Source organism: Hakea prostrata, chromosome 2, assembly GCF_041222555.1.
Source record: "Hakea prostrata isolate BN-2017 chromosome 2, UWA_Hpros_2, whole genome shotgun sequence".
In the NCBI taxonomy this organism is placed as follows: domain Eukaryota; kingdom Viridiplantae; phylum Streptophyta; class Magnoliopsida; order Proteales; family Proteaceae; genus Hakea; species Hakea prostrata.
In genome coordinates, this window is record NC_142601.1 from 56,607,764 (window position 1) to 56,622,847 (window position 15,084).

At 39.7% G+C, this 15,084-nt stretch overlaps 1 protein-coding gene across 2 annotated transcripts; it reads right to left on the reverse strand.

The window, feature by feature from the left end:
* Nucleotides 1-1,983: 1,983 nt before the first annotated feature.
* LOC149025089 (uncharacterized) lies at nt 1,984-15,041 on the reverse strand. 2 transcript variants are annotated; one of them, XM_089145303.1, is made up of 2 exons: nt 10,774-15,041; nt 1,984-2,504 (listed from the first exon to the last, which is right to left on the reverse strand). In XM_089145303.1, exon 1 carries the CDS (start codon nt 14,003-14,005, stop codon nt 11,390-11,392), a length of 2,616 nt encoding a protein of 871 aa, XP_089001429.1. In that variant the 5' UTR covers nt 14,006-15,041; the 3' UTR covers nt 1,984-2,504; nt 10,774-11,389. The 2 variants fall into 2 exon arrangements, with proteins under 2 accessions (XP_089001429.1, XP_089001430.1); XM_089145304.1 differs by lacking the exon at nt 1,984-2,504 and adding an exon at nt 6,442-6,824.
* Nucleotides 15,042-15,084: the final 43 nt, after the last annotated feature.

The following is a 15,084-nucleotide window of genomic DNA, read 5'->3' on the forward strand; positions in this document are numbered from 1 at the left end:
ACCCAAAAAAGGAAAAAAACTACTATGCTTGCTGGCTGTTCATTCAAACACTATTTGTTTCACAGCAACTTGTCATGCTACTGACTTAACTGTTAGGTTTTGCATATTGTTGTGGAAAATATTACATAGGACCATGGAGGTGTTCCCACAAGGGATAGATCAAGTTGGATTTTCAATTGGTGATTGTTGATTCTTGAATGTTTTGTAAGTTTGGAAAGAAAAATTGATTCTTGTTCTCTCTTAAAGGGAATATGGGTGGTTGGATTGTTAGGTTTGAGAGTTCTCTGTTTAGTGCAGAAAAGCAGAATGAACTATATAGAATAATGCCTCCAAAAGACAAAACACATAAAACACTCACAGGACTAGTAGATTTCAGTGTTCATGAGCTGGCTTGTTACAATTAAAGACTTATATGGTTTGGCTTCAGATGCAAACAAATGCAGGAAATTGAGAGAAGACCTTTCAGTATCTTGTTAATAAGGGGCCTAATATTCAAGTCTGAAGGAAGAGAGAGCTTTTAAAATCACTGGATTCAAATGCAGCAATAATTTATTGCGCTTTAGAGAAAGAGTACATGAATCAAGCTCGCTTGTCTTTAGACTCTGAAATTGCCTTCATTGAGAAAAGTAAACATTGTCTATATCATTCTAATTGGAATAAGAGGAGAACCCTCATCCTCAGTTCATTATTTGAACTTCTTCCCAGGATTTTTGTCCTTCAAATGCTCAAGCTTTTCGAAGTCCTTCAATTTTGTGAATGATGGCACACCAATTTGACTGCTGTGGCCATTGATATTCAGACCTCCAACACTTTCAACAGTCGACTCAGGCTTTTGCATTACATCAGCTGATCCACAAATGAAAGAAAACGAAAAATTAATCACATAAAAAAGAATAAAAACCAAGTTTCAATCTGAAGATACTGATATTAATTATCACATGTAAGAGAAGAAGTCGATTCCCTCGCTTCATTCGAACTCAAGAGCTTATGCATAATAAATGCCCACCCTTTTCATGGTTTCTCTCTTAAGGAATTAGCATGTGAGAAGGGTATAAAAATCAAGTCAGATAGTGATTTCCGGAACCCTGATCAAAGAATCAATCTATTTCCATCTAAAATCAAGAATCACAAATACATTTGCTGGCAATTGTCTCAGTTTGGATTAAAACACATAAAAGTAATGCTAGGAGATCTTAAAGAGACAAATTCCACGTAAAGAGCGATTAACAGAAGCATTAACATCAAAGAATCAAATTTCATCACGAAGTACCTGAAGAAGAACATAAAAACAGAATGACCCAGGAGATTATCACAATAAGAGGTACGAGATGAACCACATTATCTCCCGCCGACTTTAGATGAGAAGCAGCTTCCTTCTTGGTGTCGTTGGAGGTGGAACTGTGCAATGGTAGCAGTTCATCGTCATTTACGATCTTCAGGCTTTGAGAGGCCTTTACATTCGGTGGTGAATTGACCTTGAATTCACTAGAAGCTCGACCTGTGCTTGATGATCTATGCATCCTTGAAGGAAGAGAAGAAAGAAAAAAGAGAATAAAAGCAGAACTAAGGGATGAACAGAAGAATTACAGGTAAAAAAGATAGAGAGAATAAAAGCAGAACTAAGGGATGAACAGAAGAGTTACAGGTAAAAAAGACAGAAGAAATTCTGGGTTTTAAAGGCAAAGGGCATCAAAACCGTCGATCGATGGGCTCGTGAGGGCAGCTGAAATTCAGGAAGAAAAGCAGAGATTTTCTTAGAAACGTCACGTTATCATAACAATATATGGTTTTCTTACCCGTCAGAAAAGAATAATCTACTCATTGACTGCATTAGTTTCCGAGCTTCACCAATTCTCCAATTTTGAAGTTTGAAAAAAGTAGCCAAAATCTTCACGGAGAAAGCAAGGGAGCTGTCATGGAATGAAAGGTGTCTGATCTCGGCCATTATTTTAACTTTTCTGGAACTGGGTACATATAAATATATAATCAAGATTCCAGGTCCCGCTGGTGCTTCAGCTTCCTAATAGCTGGAATTTGAGAGATTCCATATTTTCACCTAACCAGGAAACTGAGATTCTTTAAGTCTTTCATTTGGAAGTAATGTTAATAATTCCATTTTTTGTTTTTTTTACTAACAAGATCGTTGACAAAGACTAAAAGTGAAGATCTCCTTAAAAAAAATAAAAAATTCACGATAGTGTTTTGGTTTTTTTGTCACTTAATATTTCACACCAGGTGCTCTTTAGGTCACTTACAAGCTTTTCAACACAAATATGGTTTTTGATGTATTGTTGATCATTTGACCCAATAGCTTGATAATGAACACTGAGAATGCATGTGGGGATGGTTTAGATAATGCCATGGCTGATTGAAAACAACCCCATATGGGCAAAATCTTTGCTCTATTGGTGCTGGATAAATACTAAAGCAGCATTTATCCTCCATTTCTGTTTTCCACACCTGTTCTTGAAGGAAAAACATTCCATACTGGAGTAGCTCCTCACCTGCCAAAACATGAAATCTTGTCAAGGTGACACTCTCGGGAGTACTTGCAAGTGGGTTGAATGAAAGGTGAATATGCCAACCAGAGACTGAGCAAATAGTGAATATGCCAATAGATACATACAGAAAATGGGGAAAGATGAGAAATTGCCAAAAGAGTACAGTATGAGACAATGACAAACAATGGACCAAAGCTGGTAAGATGGACCAACTTTCTAAAATGTAAACATTTTGAACTCTCGGTTTGCAAAAAGGATGTAGAGATGCAGCGCCATGCTACTAGGTTTTTCACAAGCCTTGAGAAGCTTGACCAGAGAGTTCAAAATTTGTCTCCAATGATCATGTTGGAGCAACTCCAAATTCTTAACTTAAGTAAACACTCCATCATCAAATATGGCTAATCTGAGGAATACACATCAACCATCAAATATGGGTAATCTGAGGAATAGACGTCAATCATCAAGTAAGGGTAATCTGAGGGTAAAACATCAATCAAAATTTTGATATAGTATAGTAATTTCTGATTTCAAAGTTGAAAAAAATTAATTCTATTGTTCCATACTCTCAAATTCATATGCAGTCATCACAAGCACTTGTGGCCTAATGGAGAGGCTTCTGATTTCTAGACTGTTGGTGTATTTTAACTCCCCACTTTTCCTATCTGTGACTAACTCTCTTTTCCACCCTGACCACCATTAGCATGAAGAGAAAGTATCCAATGGCCGGTTCTTTAACCAATAACTTCCCCTCCCTATGGAATGAATTCATTATGTGGCATACACCCCATACTAAACCAGTAAGGGCTGATTCAATAGAAGGCTTTTTTGGACCGATTCTGTGAAGGGGTTGTGAAGAGGAGAAAGCCGGGGTGGGCGGGAATGGAATTTGGAAGTTGAAACCTAAAACATGAAAAGGCTATATTATAAAAAGCCAAATAGTGAAAACCATGCTACAGACCACAAAGAAGAAATGCTACCAGTCAAGCAACCTTACATTGGAGATGAACACAACAGTGTATGTTTGAATCATTTCACCTATCCTAATGAATTAATGAACCCATGCCCAGCCAACTGACCCACAGAAGATAGCCAGAATCTCTATAGGCAGGTTAATTGATCCATTAGGATCTGCTGATCTTCTCTTTAAACAGTAAAGAGTATGAACAGGGTACCAGGCTTAATAAGAATGGTTAAACTCATCAATGCAAAAAGGCAGAAAGAATGCCAACCAGTCGTGCACATTGCGTGGCTCTTGAAATGCAGAAACCACCCTGCTGCCTGAAAATGATCACTTGGCCCTATGGGATTTGCATTGGGGGCAAGACAGTCATTGCCAGGCGCGCAGGGCAGTTTCTGTAGCATTGAAGCCATGGACCCATGGTAGGACTGTAACCAGTTCTGTTATCTCACCAATGCAACAAATAAAAGGCAAGCTACATCATCTCCTTTTTCTCCCCTCGTGTAAGGTGCTATAACGTCTTGTACAGAAATTGATCTATCTCAAACTAAGGCAGCAGGTACAAGAGTGTGAATCCATTCTTAACTATCCAACACTAAGATTGAAATTTTTTCAACTCTAACCCCAGCAATCATTTCAGGGAATCCACAATTAATGACATGAATGTCATACATGTGGTGGTAGTTTAATATTACAAGCGAATAAAAAGCCATACTCTAGAGATAAAAAGTAAAATGGAGAAAAGCCACATCAGCAATATAATGAAACAATGGACCAGAAAGCAATCACTTTTAAACCACCCCACCGCCCCCACAAAAAAAAAGGGGGAAGAGAGAGAGAGAGGCAATTACAATAGCGGAAAAAGCTGGTAACTGCAATAAAAGTTGCTCCTATTATAGCTCTTAAGGTTATGGACTGTAGAATGTGTTTCTGTAAGGAGATAAGTATTAGTAGAAAGCTATTTCCTGGGAATTCCACCAGTAACCTTCCCCATGGCTCCCACTTGTGTCGCTAAAAACTAGAATTCAGAAGTAACAGCACACTTGCAAACTGCACTTCCCATCAGTCCTGTCACAGGAAGAAGGATAAACTTGCAGCCTCAGGTCTCATCTGTCTAGAACCTGAACTGCCAACTACAGCTACAGCTTAGTTTCGTCAGTGAAAAGAACAAGAACGTTGAGCCAAGCCAAGGGGTTGACTTGATCGGAAGAATAAAAAAACAATACCAAGATGTGGCAATGCAACAACTGGGAGAAGACACATGATACCCAATACTCAATGCTGCAAGTAGTGAAGTCAGCAGTGGCAAAGAAAGCAGCAAATGCACCATTTGGCAAGATTTTAACATTTCAATCAAACCTTTTTTACATGATGATGGAGAAACTCAACAAAGGTGACACCAACTCCACTAAAGAAAGCTGACATAGGAATAAAATGCAGCATGATGCCACATTTGACAGCCAAGAATGATGCAAATCATAACTAGATGCTTCCTATAGATGGTCCAGATGGCATGGAGAACTCCAATCGGCCCTCAGATTACAGGAATCAAGCGTAAAAGGTTCAATTTGAACAGGAAACAAATTCAACGGAGAACTGAACAGTTGAGAGGTGAATTTGATGTGATTGTGATTATATACATCTCACATATCCTCCATCCTCTTCTCTAAAGTAGGATACTCCAAATTCGGGGGTCAAAGAGTTTCATAAAACGTTCTTGGTGGAAAAAAATGTGAGTGATCCCCCCTTCTTCCTTACCATGGCAAGTCTTTGTGAAATAACTCCGATGAGAAGAAAAAAGAAGGCGTTAAGAGACCCTTATCTTGAATAGCTTTCCTTCATTTTCTTCCCCTTTTCTCAACTGGATATTTTGAATATTACTCCGAATAGGACTTTGAGGACAAGGAAATACACTTTAGGTTAGAAAGATGATACAGTCTATTAGTTAAAGTGCATACAGATCCATAACTAGAGTAACCCTGGGACATTCTCCACCACTTATACATACATTTGAAGCCAACCCTAAAATCCCACACTAAATCATAATGCCTAAAACTCAAAACCATTTATAAGGGAAAGTTACATACAGCCCCCCTGGGTTTTTGCAAACAATTAGAGTTACCACCCTGAAATTTCAATATTAATTCCATGCTCCCGAGGATTAACACTGTTTGTTTTGAAAAGAAATAACAATGTTGTCAATTTTTTTATTTATTGGGAAGATTACATTTAGCCCTTTCGGTTTTGCAAACAATTACATCTACCACAGGGGCGGACCTGCATTGGGGCCAAGGGGGGCCAAGGCCCCCCCCCGGAATTTTTAAAATTTGTTATAAATTCCTTAATTTTCTGGTTTATATGTTAATTCCTTTATTTTTTTCTTCAGCTTTTTCCCTTTCTACATGTGAAATGTCACTATTTGGCCCCCCCCCCCAATATTGAGAACCATTTTTAAAGGTAATATAATAGATATAAATGTCTTCCAAATTAAAACTAGTCCTCAATCCCTATTTATCTCCCCCTCCTCTCATGTTTCTTCCTATTATCTCTTATCTTTATAACGTGGTTAAGGAAAATTTTGAAAAAAATCTTATTAGGTATTCAAAATTTCATTCTTAATTAAAAATTAACTCCTCAACCGTATTTATCCTCCTTCTATAAGTATGGGTTAAGGAAAAATTGGAAAAAATCTCTCCACAATTAGGTATTTCCCTCAATTTTACGTCTATATTATTTTATTTGATTATACTATTTGTCTATCTTTTACAACGGAAAAAAGCATAGTTAGTAGGAAAACACCAGGCATCTATTAACAAAGAAAATTGGTTTGTGTATGATTTCGGGTTAACATGGTTTTTTTTTTGCTTTAATTTATCTATATTTGTCAAAAAATTTATTCAATAGGGCCCTACAAATAAGCTAGTGCCCCGATGGGAAGGTTATCGGATTTTATTCTTCCCCCCCCCACTTTGTGCCGGGTCCGCCCCTGATCTACCACCCCAGGAATTTCATTCTCATTTTCTACAAAACACCATCACCACACCATTCAGGTGCTGCTGTTCATGCTACCAGGCATGAAGCCTACCAGAGTGATTCATTAGCAGGCCCTGATTTGTAGGAGAAATCCCTCTCTGAGTTTGCAGGAACAGAAATGCACACAATCCATCTTCACCTCTCCAATAATCACCAACTATTTCTCCTTCATCTTAGTCATTTTTCGTTTTCTTTTCCTTTTCTCTGTCTCTTGTATCACACAGAACCTGAACTGCAACTCTTTTCTACCTGTCCATTTTGCTCCCCCATCTTTCTACCTTCTCCTTGCAAGACCAGCAAATCCAAGACTGGTAATATAGCTCACACGCAGTCTGTCTAATCAAAAGGCAAAGTCAGATACCTCATGAGCCAATGAGCTCACTCCCATACACTAAGAAGCAGAAAAGAGAAGCAAACAATGGTCCAAAGAAAGAACCGTATAATAAATTGCAGAGATAGAGAGAGAGAACTCTCAAAAATAGAACCCTAAAACAAAGGAGAAGAAAACGTGTTCACTGAGTTGGAAAAAATGGTCATTAGGCATCCACTCACAGGGTTTCATGGTTGTGCAAGAGGGGGCTGTTCAGTATTTTCCTATGTAAGGGGGAAAAGGGAAAAAAGTATGGGACCGTTGTACAACCACCTATGATGTGTGGTGCAGAGTGTTGGGCTGTAAAAAAGCATCATGAGGATAAACACAGTGTAGCTGAATGAGGATGCTAAGATGGATGGTGGCAAAACTAAGAAGGATAAGATGTGGAATGATCATATTAGAGCTGGTCTAGGAGTCGCTCTGATAAGTGATAAGCTTCGAGAAAATTGTCTAAGGTGGCACGGTCATGTTCAACAGAGGCCTATAAACGGCCTTGTACCAAGAAAGTGATTTAATCAAGATTGAAGGCATTAGAAGAGCCAGGGGCAGAGATAAGATGACCTTATGAGAAGTGGTGACAAAGGATATGCATAGCTTAGGCCTTAAATTGAGTATGCCTTAAACAAAGCTGATTAGAAGGCAAGAATCCATGTAGCCGACCCCATTTAGTTGGGACAAGACTTGTTGTTGTTGTTGTAAGGGGAAAAAGTACCGCCAAGGTACACTTTGGTCATGTAAACAAAAATTATTCAAGTTTCCCCTTGTTGACCCTTGATGGGCCCCTGGTTACTTGAGTCTACACTCATGGAGCCAGAAAGGGTGCTGGCAGTTAGGCCAGCTTATGTAGTTTAAATAAGGGTCAATAAAGAGAATAAACACAGAGATGAATAAAGAAATGCATCAACTAGTGGGACACGTGTATGGCAATCACTTGAGGAGTTAGGCAATTCAGTTACAGGAACTTGGGTGCTGTTATGAGGCAGACTTGGGGGACTCGGAGAGGACAAGGAAGAAACTGGTATTCAGGTGGGGTAGCAGGGCACCTACAGGGGAGTGCTGGACTCAAGGTATCCAGTTTGCAGTTTCTTTCTACTTTAATTTTCTGCTCTCTTGAATCTCTTTGCATCACTTATGAAAACCCATCAGCCCTTTTTCACATCAGTCTCCGGTATTCGCTGTAGGTTATTTTAATGAGATCTAGCTTCCTTGGTTTTCAAACCAGTTCAAGACATATATTCCTACACCGAGATTGGTTACTATTTATATAGCAGCCTGTGTGAGGGGGAGCAATTGAACTTGTTGTTCCATTGGCCTAAAATGAAGGTGTTGTCATTGTTGGCAACTTAAGTGGGCTTTGATATGGTACAGCAACACACAAAAAGGTTCCGAGAGAAAGAATCCAATTCAAATAAAGAAAACTCAAGAATCCCGTTTTAGAGGGTCTCTGTCCAGTTTTGATCCGAGAGAAAGAATCAAATTCAAATAAAGAAAACTCAAGAATCCCGTTTTAGAGGGTCTCTGTCCAGTTTTGATCAACCTCTTCATCGGATGGTCATCCAGTGTCCGATTGAGCCGATTTTTGGAGGAGAGCTTCACGACTTCTTGATCTTCAAATCCAACGGTGGGATTGTTCATTGGAGATCTCTAAGTTAGTCCGATTTGTATGTCAAAACACTCCTTGTTTAAGTCAGATAGGAACTCTGAGTTTGATTCAAACTCTAAGTTTAATTAATCTATAAAAGGAGAGCAAACTCCAGCAGAAGACAGAGGACGTTTTGAGGAGTTTGGGAAGAGCGTGGAGGTCGAACCAGAAGACGTTGGTTGGCTTTGGAGATCTGAAGCTTGGGAATAAGTTTTTCTTCATCTTCTTGAACTCCTCTCGTACACTTGCGTTGTACTTTTTCATAACACTGCGTTTTTGAACAATAAGAAGTTGCTGTTGAAGGAAGTCTTTTGTTTTGTTGAACAAGAAAGAAAGTGAAAGAGAAGGAAGAAGAAGCAACAGAAGAAAAGAAGGGAACATGGTTGTATGGTTTTTTTAAAGAGAGAAAACTGAAAAAGATTGAAAAGAGAAAAAAAAAGAGTTGGAGAAAAAGAGAAACAAGTATTGTTACCATGCATCTTACACAAGTTGAGGTAACCCGTATTCACAAGTTATTGTCTATTATTTTCTAGGTTATATGTTTAATGATGAAGAACCTAGATCATGAATGTAATTTGGGGAACTTGAATTATTGGTTTACATTGTGACCTAGCAAGTTGGAGCTTGTCTAGGGGGTTGGGGTTGGTGCCCTTATCTGAATTGCATTTTAGACTATAGCAGGGATTGGTGTTCCTGGACTGTTGTAGCAGTCAAAATATCTAGGAGTGTATTGAGTAATATACGAAACCCTAGGTAGGGTATTACTCCGTGGATGTAGGCAATTTGGCCGAACCACGTAAACTCTGGTACATTGTGTTTTTTGTTTATTTTTCTTTGTTGCACATATTGGAGTGCCTTGATTGCAGAGTGGTGGTACACTATCTGGTAGACCCAGCCACATAGTGGTGTGTGGTGGACGTGTCCTTGTGCAGTTGATAGCTACGAGAATGTTCTAATTAATCTTGTTTCGAGATTAAAGAAGCTTCACATTGAAGTGAATTTTTGAAGACACTGATTCACCCCCCCTCTCAGTGTCAATCTGGGAATAACAGAACTCCATGCAATTCTCTCACTTTCATTTATTCTCCTCTGTTTCTCCTCCTTGTTAGTTTCTGGTTTGATCAAACTGAGGGGGGCAGTGGTAATTCCAGATAAGAGCAAGGTTCACAGTAGAAGTGCTGTTTCCAAGGCTGTGCATAGATACGCTTTTATAGTGTATTAGATTGGGCTCTTGTTTTTGAAAGGAATGCAAGGGCAAGATTGGAATTGAGCAGGCAGCAAAATAGAATTCACTCTTTCATCAAGCTTTGAGTTTCACTTTCGACAAGCCTTCCTTCAGAGAACTTGATTCAGTTCCCCAATCTGTTTTACAGCCCAAAGACCCCTGTAGGCTGTCAGAGATGGTGGTGGAAATTGCTGGTGTAGTGGTGGTGTGTGTAGAGAACAAGAAGAAATGGGTGTAGCTTTTTAAGTTCTAGGGTTGGTAGATGAAATTGCTCGCAAAACCTGGGGCACTAGGCAAAATTTTCCTAAGATGTAAAAGCACCTTTGCTAAGGTTATTGAAGGAACTTGGTTAATATTTGGCTTGACTGTTCACAGCATTAGGTAGGGGGTATGTTTGTAAGAATTTTTGAAATATGGAGGCTTATAAAATAGATGAAATTCTACGAGCGGTATATTGTAATTGTTGGAAAACCAAAGGGCTAGACATTATTTTCCCTACTTACATATTATAAAGAAGAATTATTAATATGTTAAGGTACATGAGAAATATGGTTCTTGCCGAACAGCATGTTTATGATCTACTTGTAGCGAAAGGAGTACTGAACATGAGTTTCTGGAACAGAATGCTATCAAGTTTGTTTTACTTGAATCGTCAATAGTTCAAGCAATCAACTTTTGCCTAATGAAACAGTGGCAACAGCACAGCTTGGTTAGTTGCAAATTTCGTTCCCACTGGAGCTTGGTGTAAGATGTAAATTTTATACTACATGCCCATAACACATGGCAATATTGAAGAGCAGCAATATCCCGTCAACGAAATCTCAAAATCAGTGACTTATTATACAGAAAATCACACTTAATTTAATAATATGACATGCAGTGTGCTTATAGTTGCTATGTTCCTGACCACACAGAAGAGCACAGGCATTAAAAGAAATACTGCAAGGTGCCACACAACTTACAGTGATGATAAAGAAAGAAGCTTAACCCAGTGCAAATAGAAGAACAGAGTGTTGTGTATAGGCACAGTAAGGCACTTACCCATTTTGAAGCTGTAGTTGCGAAGCGAATATTTACGACAAGGTTCTACAGTAACTTCTGCATATCATAATAATCCATCTGGATAAGATAACTCGGCGTCATCCCAACAAAATGGAGTGGGCTACATGGACCATTGCCCTCCAATCAGATCTATTCAAGGTCATACCTAGTAGTAGGCTTAAGCCATGCATGTCTTTTCTCACCTCTTCCTGGGATCATTTTAACCTGCCCTAAGCTCTTTTCTTTTAGCTCCTCAATCTGGATTAAATCACTCCTTCGCACTGGAGTATCCAAAGGCTCCACTGAAGATGGCCATGCCACCTCAAACAACTTTCTCATAGCTTATAATAAGTGAACTCAATGCTGTGAACAATTTTTGACCATTTGAGAAGTTGTTGTCAGGCACCTTATGCACCAGAAAGGGTGACATTTCCTTGGAATCTTGAATTTACAAGGATATCATATGTTGTATCATCAGATGCAAGGCCTCTGTCTAGCATCTCATTTTGCAGCCTAAAAGCTTCCTGTAGATTTCCCTCCTTAAAATATCCAGCTATCAGTGTGTTATATATAAAACATTAGGGGACAATTTCTTCTTATCCATCTCTACCAAGACTTAGTCTGCAGCACCAGAAAGGGTGACATTTCCATGGACTCTAAAATTTACAAGGATATCATATGTTGTGTCAGCAGGTTTAAGGCCTCTGTCTAGCATCTCATCATGCAGCCTAAAAGCTTCCTGTAGATTTCTTTCCTTAAGATATCCAGCTATCAGTGTGTTATATATAAAAACATTAGGGGACATTTTCTTCCTATCCATCTCTACTAAGACTTTGTGTGCAGCCTCCAGCAGCCCTTTATTGCAAAGACCATGTACAAGAACACTGAAAATGATAATATCTGGCACAATACCCTTATTTAGCATCTCAGTGTAAAGTTCTGAGGCAAAAACTATATTGCCAGCTTTAAGAAATCCATCGATCAAAGTGGTGTAAGTTGCTAAATCACATGGAATTCCCTCCTCGCACATTCTCTTATGCAATGCAAGTGCTGCCTCCATATTATTTGCCTTTCTAAACCCACCAATCAGACTATTATAAATAGTATTGTTTGGAACTAAACCAACTTCAAGCAGTTCAGTGAAAATCTCATGCGCACTTCTCATATCCCCTATTTGACAACAGCCATCTATAAGAGCATTATATGCAGCAATGTCTAACTGTAGACCTTGCACTTTCATGTGATTGTGAGTTCTCAAAGCAAGATCTACTTTATTGGCTTTGCAGAGACCATCAATCAAGCTTGTATAAGTGACAACATTAGGGGATGCCCCACTCTCACACATTTCTTGATAAACTGTGAATGCTGAGTTGATGGAACCCTCTTTTATGAATCCATCAATAATGCTATTATAAGTCATACAGACGGGAATAAAGCCCTCTTCCTTGAATTTCTTCAACATTTCAGTAGCCTCAAATGTCCGACCAGCTTTGCTGAGACCATTTATGATTGTATTGTATATGAAGTCATTAGGAGCAATCCCAGAGGCCAAAAGTTGCTTATGAACACTGAAAGCTTGATCAATCTCACCTTTCTTGAAGTACCCATCCATCAGAGTTGAATAGGTGACTAGATTTGGTTTGGTACCCCTGCGAAGCATTTTCAAGTGTACAGAAGATGCTAAGTCCATGTTCCCTCTTCTGCAGTGGCCAAGTATCAGATTGTTGTAGGAAACCGTGCTTGGTTCCACACCCTTTTTTATCATTTTGTCCCAAAGATTGCAAGCTTCAGTTATCCGACCATTCTTGCACAACCAGTTTATAAGAATATTGTAAGTGACTGTATTTGCTAACCCACTCTCAGCTGCGTCATCACACAGCTTAGCTGCCTGTTCCCATGACTGAGCTTTCAAGAAACCCTTGATCAAGGAGTTGACAGTAAAGACAGTAGGGGTAATACCCATGAGATTCATTTGGGTATAAAGCTTATGGGCCTTCTCCATATTTCCATTATTGCAGCAACCTTCAATGAGTACTGCAAATGTGACATTGTTTGGACAGATTCCATCCTCACCCATCTTGGAGAACAGATCCAAAGCACTACCCAAGTTCCCTTGAACACAATACCCCTTAATCAAGCTTGTGATAACCACCAAATTAACAGGCAGACCATCATTTACCATTTCATTCTTCAACCTCAACGCATCCACCATATTCCCCTGCTTCATACAAGCTCCAATGATGTCAGAATAAGTGATCTCAGATGGACTCCAGCCCATATCTTTCATCTCCTTCAACAGCTCACAGGCGGCCCTGGAATCAGGTTTCTTGCAGACAGTCCGAATAGCAGTTGTATATGTAATTGGATCAAGTTCATATCCTCTAGCCTTCACTGTCCGAAAGCATTCCTCAGCTTCGCAGTAATCCCGATCTTTTAAGCAAGCACGCATCATTACATCTAGAGTAAAGCGATCACAGTCCATTCCTTCTTCCATCATCTTCCAATACAAACTTCGAGCTTTACAAGTCATGTTCGCCCGAACCAAAGCATTCAGAAGACCATTCCTATATGCAGTCCCAGGGAAAATGCCGTTCCCAATCAATCTGTCGAAGCACTCAACTGCTTCTTCAAGCCTACCAGTTACTAGATAACTATTCAACAGATAACCGTACACACGGGGATGTGATTGACACTTCTTCGAGCTCTCAATAAGTCGATCGACCACAACACTTGGGGAAGGGATAGAATTACCAGAGACCCATTCGTTCAGAAGATTTCTAGCAGCCCAAGGGCTCCTTGAACTCGCGAGTATGTGGAGCAGAACGCATAAAGGATCGACACTTCGGGCAAAACCTCTCTGCTCCTCAACCCATTTGAAATATCTGAAAGCCGACATAGGATCGTGCTGGTTATTTATAAGAACCTCAATCACATGATCCTGACTGACGTCTTTGTCTCTCTGAATCTGCGACAAGGGTGAGGTAGTTTGAGCATACTTGGGTTCTTCAGAAGTAGGGCGCTCCAAAATCTCAACTTGGGTATTGGTTTTGTCCGGAGATTCCATCTCTGAAGAGGATTCTTCCAGAGAAGCTGAACTTGAGATAAGTTCCTCCAAAATCATTGTTTCTGACTTCGAGACTCGACTTCGGGTCTGCGAGCAGAGAGGCTTGGAATTTCTGCAGCAACGGAACAGCCATGGCGAGATAGTCGAAGGAGCATTTGAGAATCCCATCGGGCCGTTATCAATCAAATAGCCTCCAACATAAACCCTACCGACCAAAGTTCGTCTCCGGCTGTTTGACAAGATTCACGGTGTTGCAGGGTTTAAGGTTTACTGGATTTTTGTTGGCGGCCGAGCAGATATCCTCGGCACAGGGCCAGAATGTTGACACATGTCTCTTAAAAAAATAGAATTTGCAGAAAGATCATTTTCATCAAATTGGGAAAACAAGTTTGAATGAAACCCTAGCCATCGTTCATCAGCCTTTTCTCCGGTGGCGACGAAACCCACCCTGAGTCTCTCTCAACAACCGCTGTCGCTATTCACCGTCTGTTCTTTTTTTTACTGCACTAGATTTGCACCCAATAATTGAATTGACGAGTTAGTATTCTGACACCAAGAATGGACAAGCCTGAAAAGCCAGAAGCCTGGGCGCATCAAGCACGGGTCTTCTTATTTGAGTGCGTAGATGGCTGACTGGGTGTGTTACAGTCAACAGAAGGTAGCACCCCGTGAAGCTCGTGGTTACTGTCTCACTGAGTAACCAACTCAGCGATATAACCAAAGATCTACATTCTTGCTCTCTAGAACACCCGCCATTAAGAAACCAGGAAAATTCACAATGAAGGTGAAGGCGTGGTCCTGATTCGTGAAACAGAGAGGAAAACCTAAAAGGAAGCCATGATTAAGCTTGAATCTTGAATCTTCAAGAAGGTAGGTTAAGTTCAAGATTTATGAAAATCTTCAAAAAGGAGATTTGTATGGACTGAAAATACTTGTCAAGTCGGTTTCTTGACGCCAGACGAAAGCTTGAAATTGCATTGTTCGTTTCGACAAAAAGTTCAAGGCCTTCAAAATCCAATTTCCTGACATCTCCTCCTCCATAAGATATCAAGTAGTCGTTTAAGAAGTGCAAAGGTTGGGCGTTTCTTAACTTTCCAAAACCACATCGCCGGAGAAGAGGCACATAAATGACGGTAGGGTTTCACTCAAGACGTTTTTCAACAATACGGTAAAAGTGATCTTTTCTGCAAATTCAAATTCATATGAGGTGGATTTTTGTAATTTACGATTTTTTTTTTTTCTTCTGT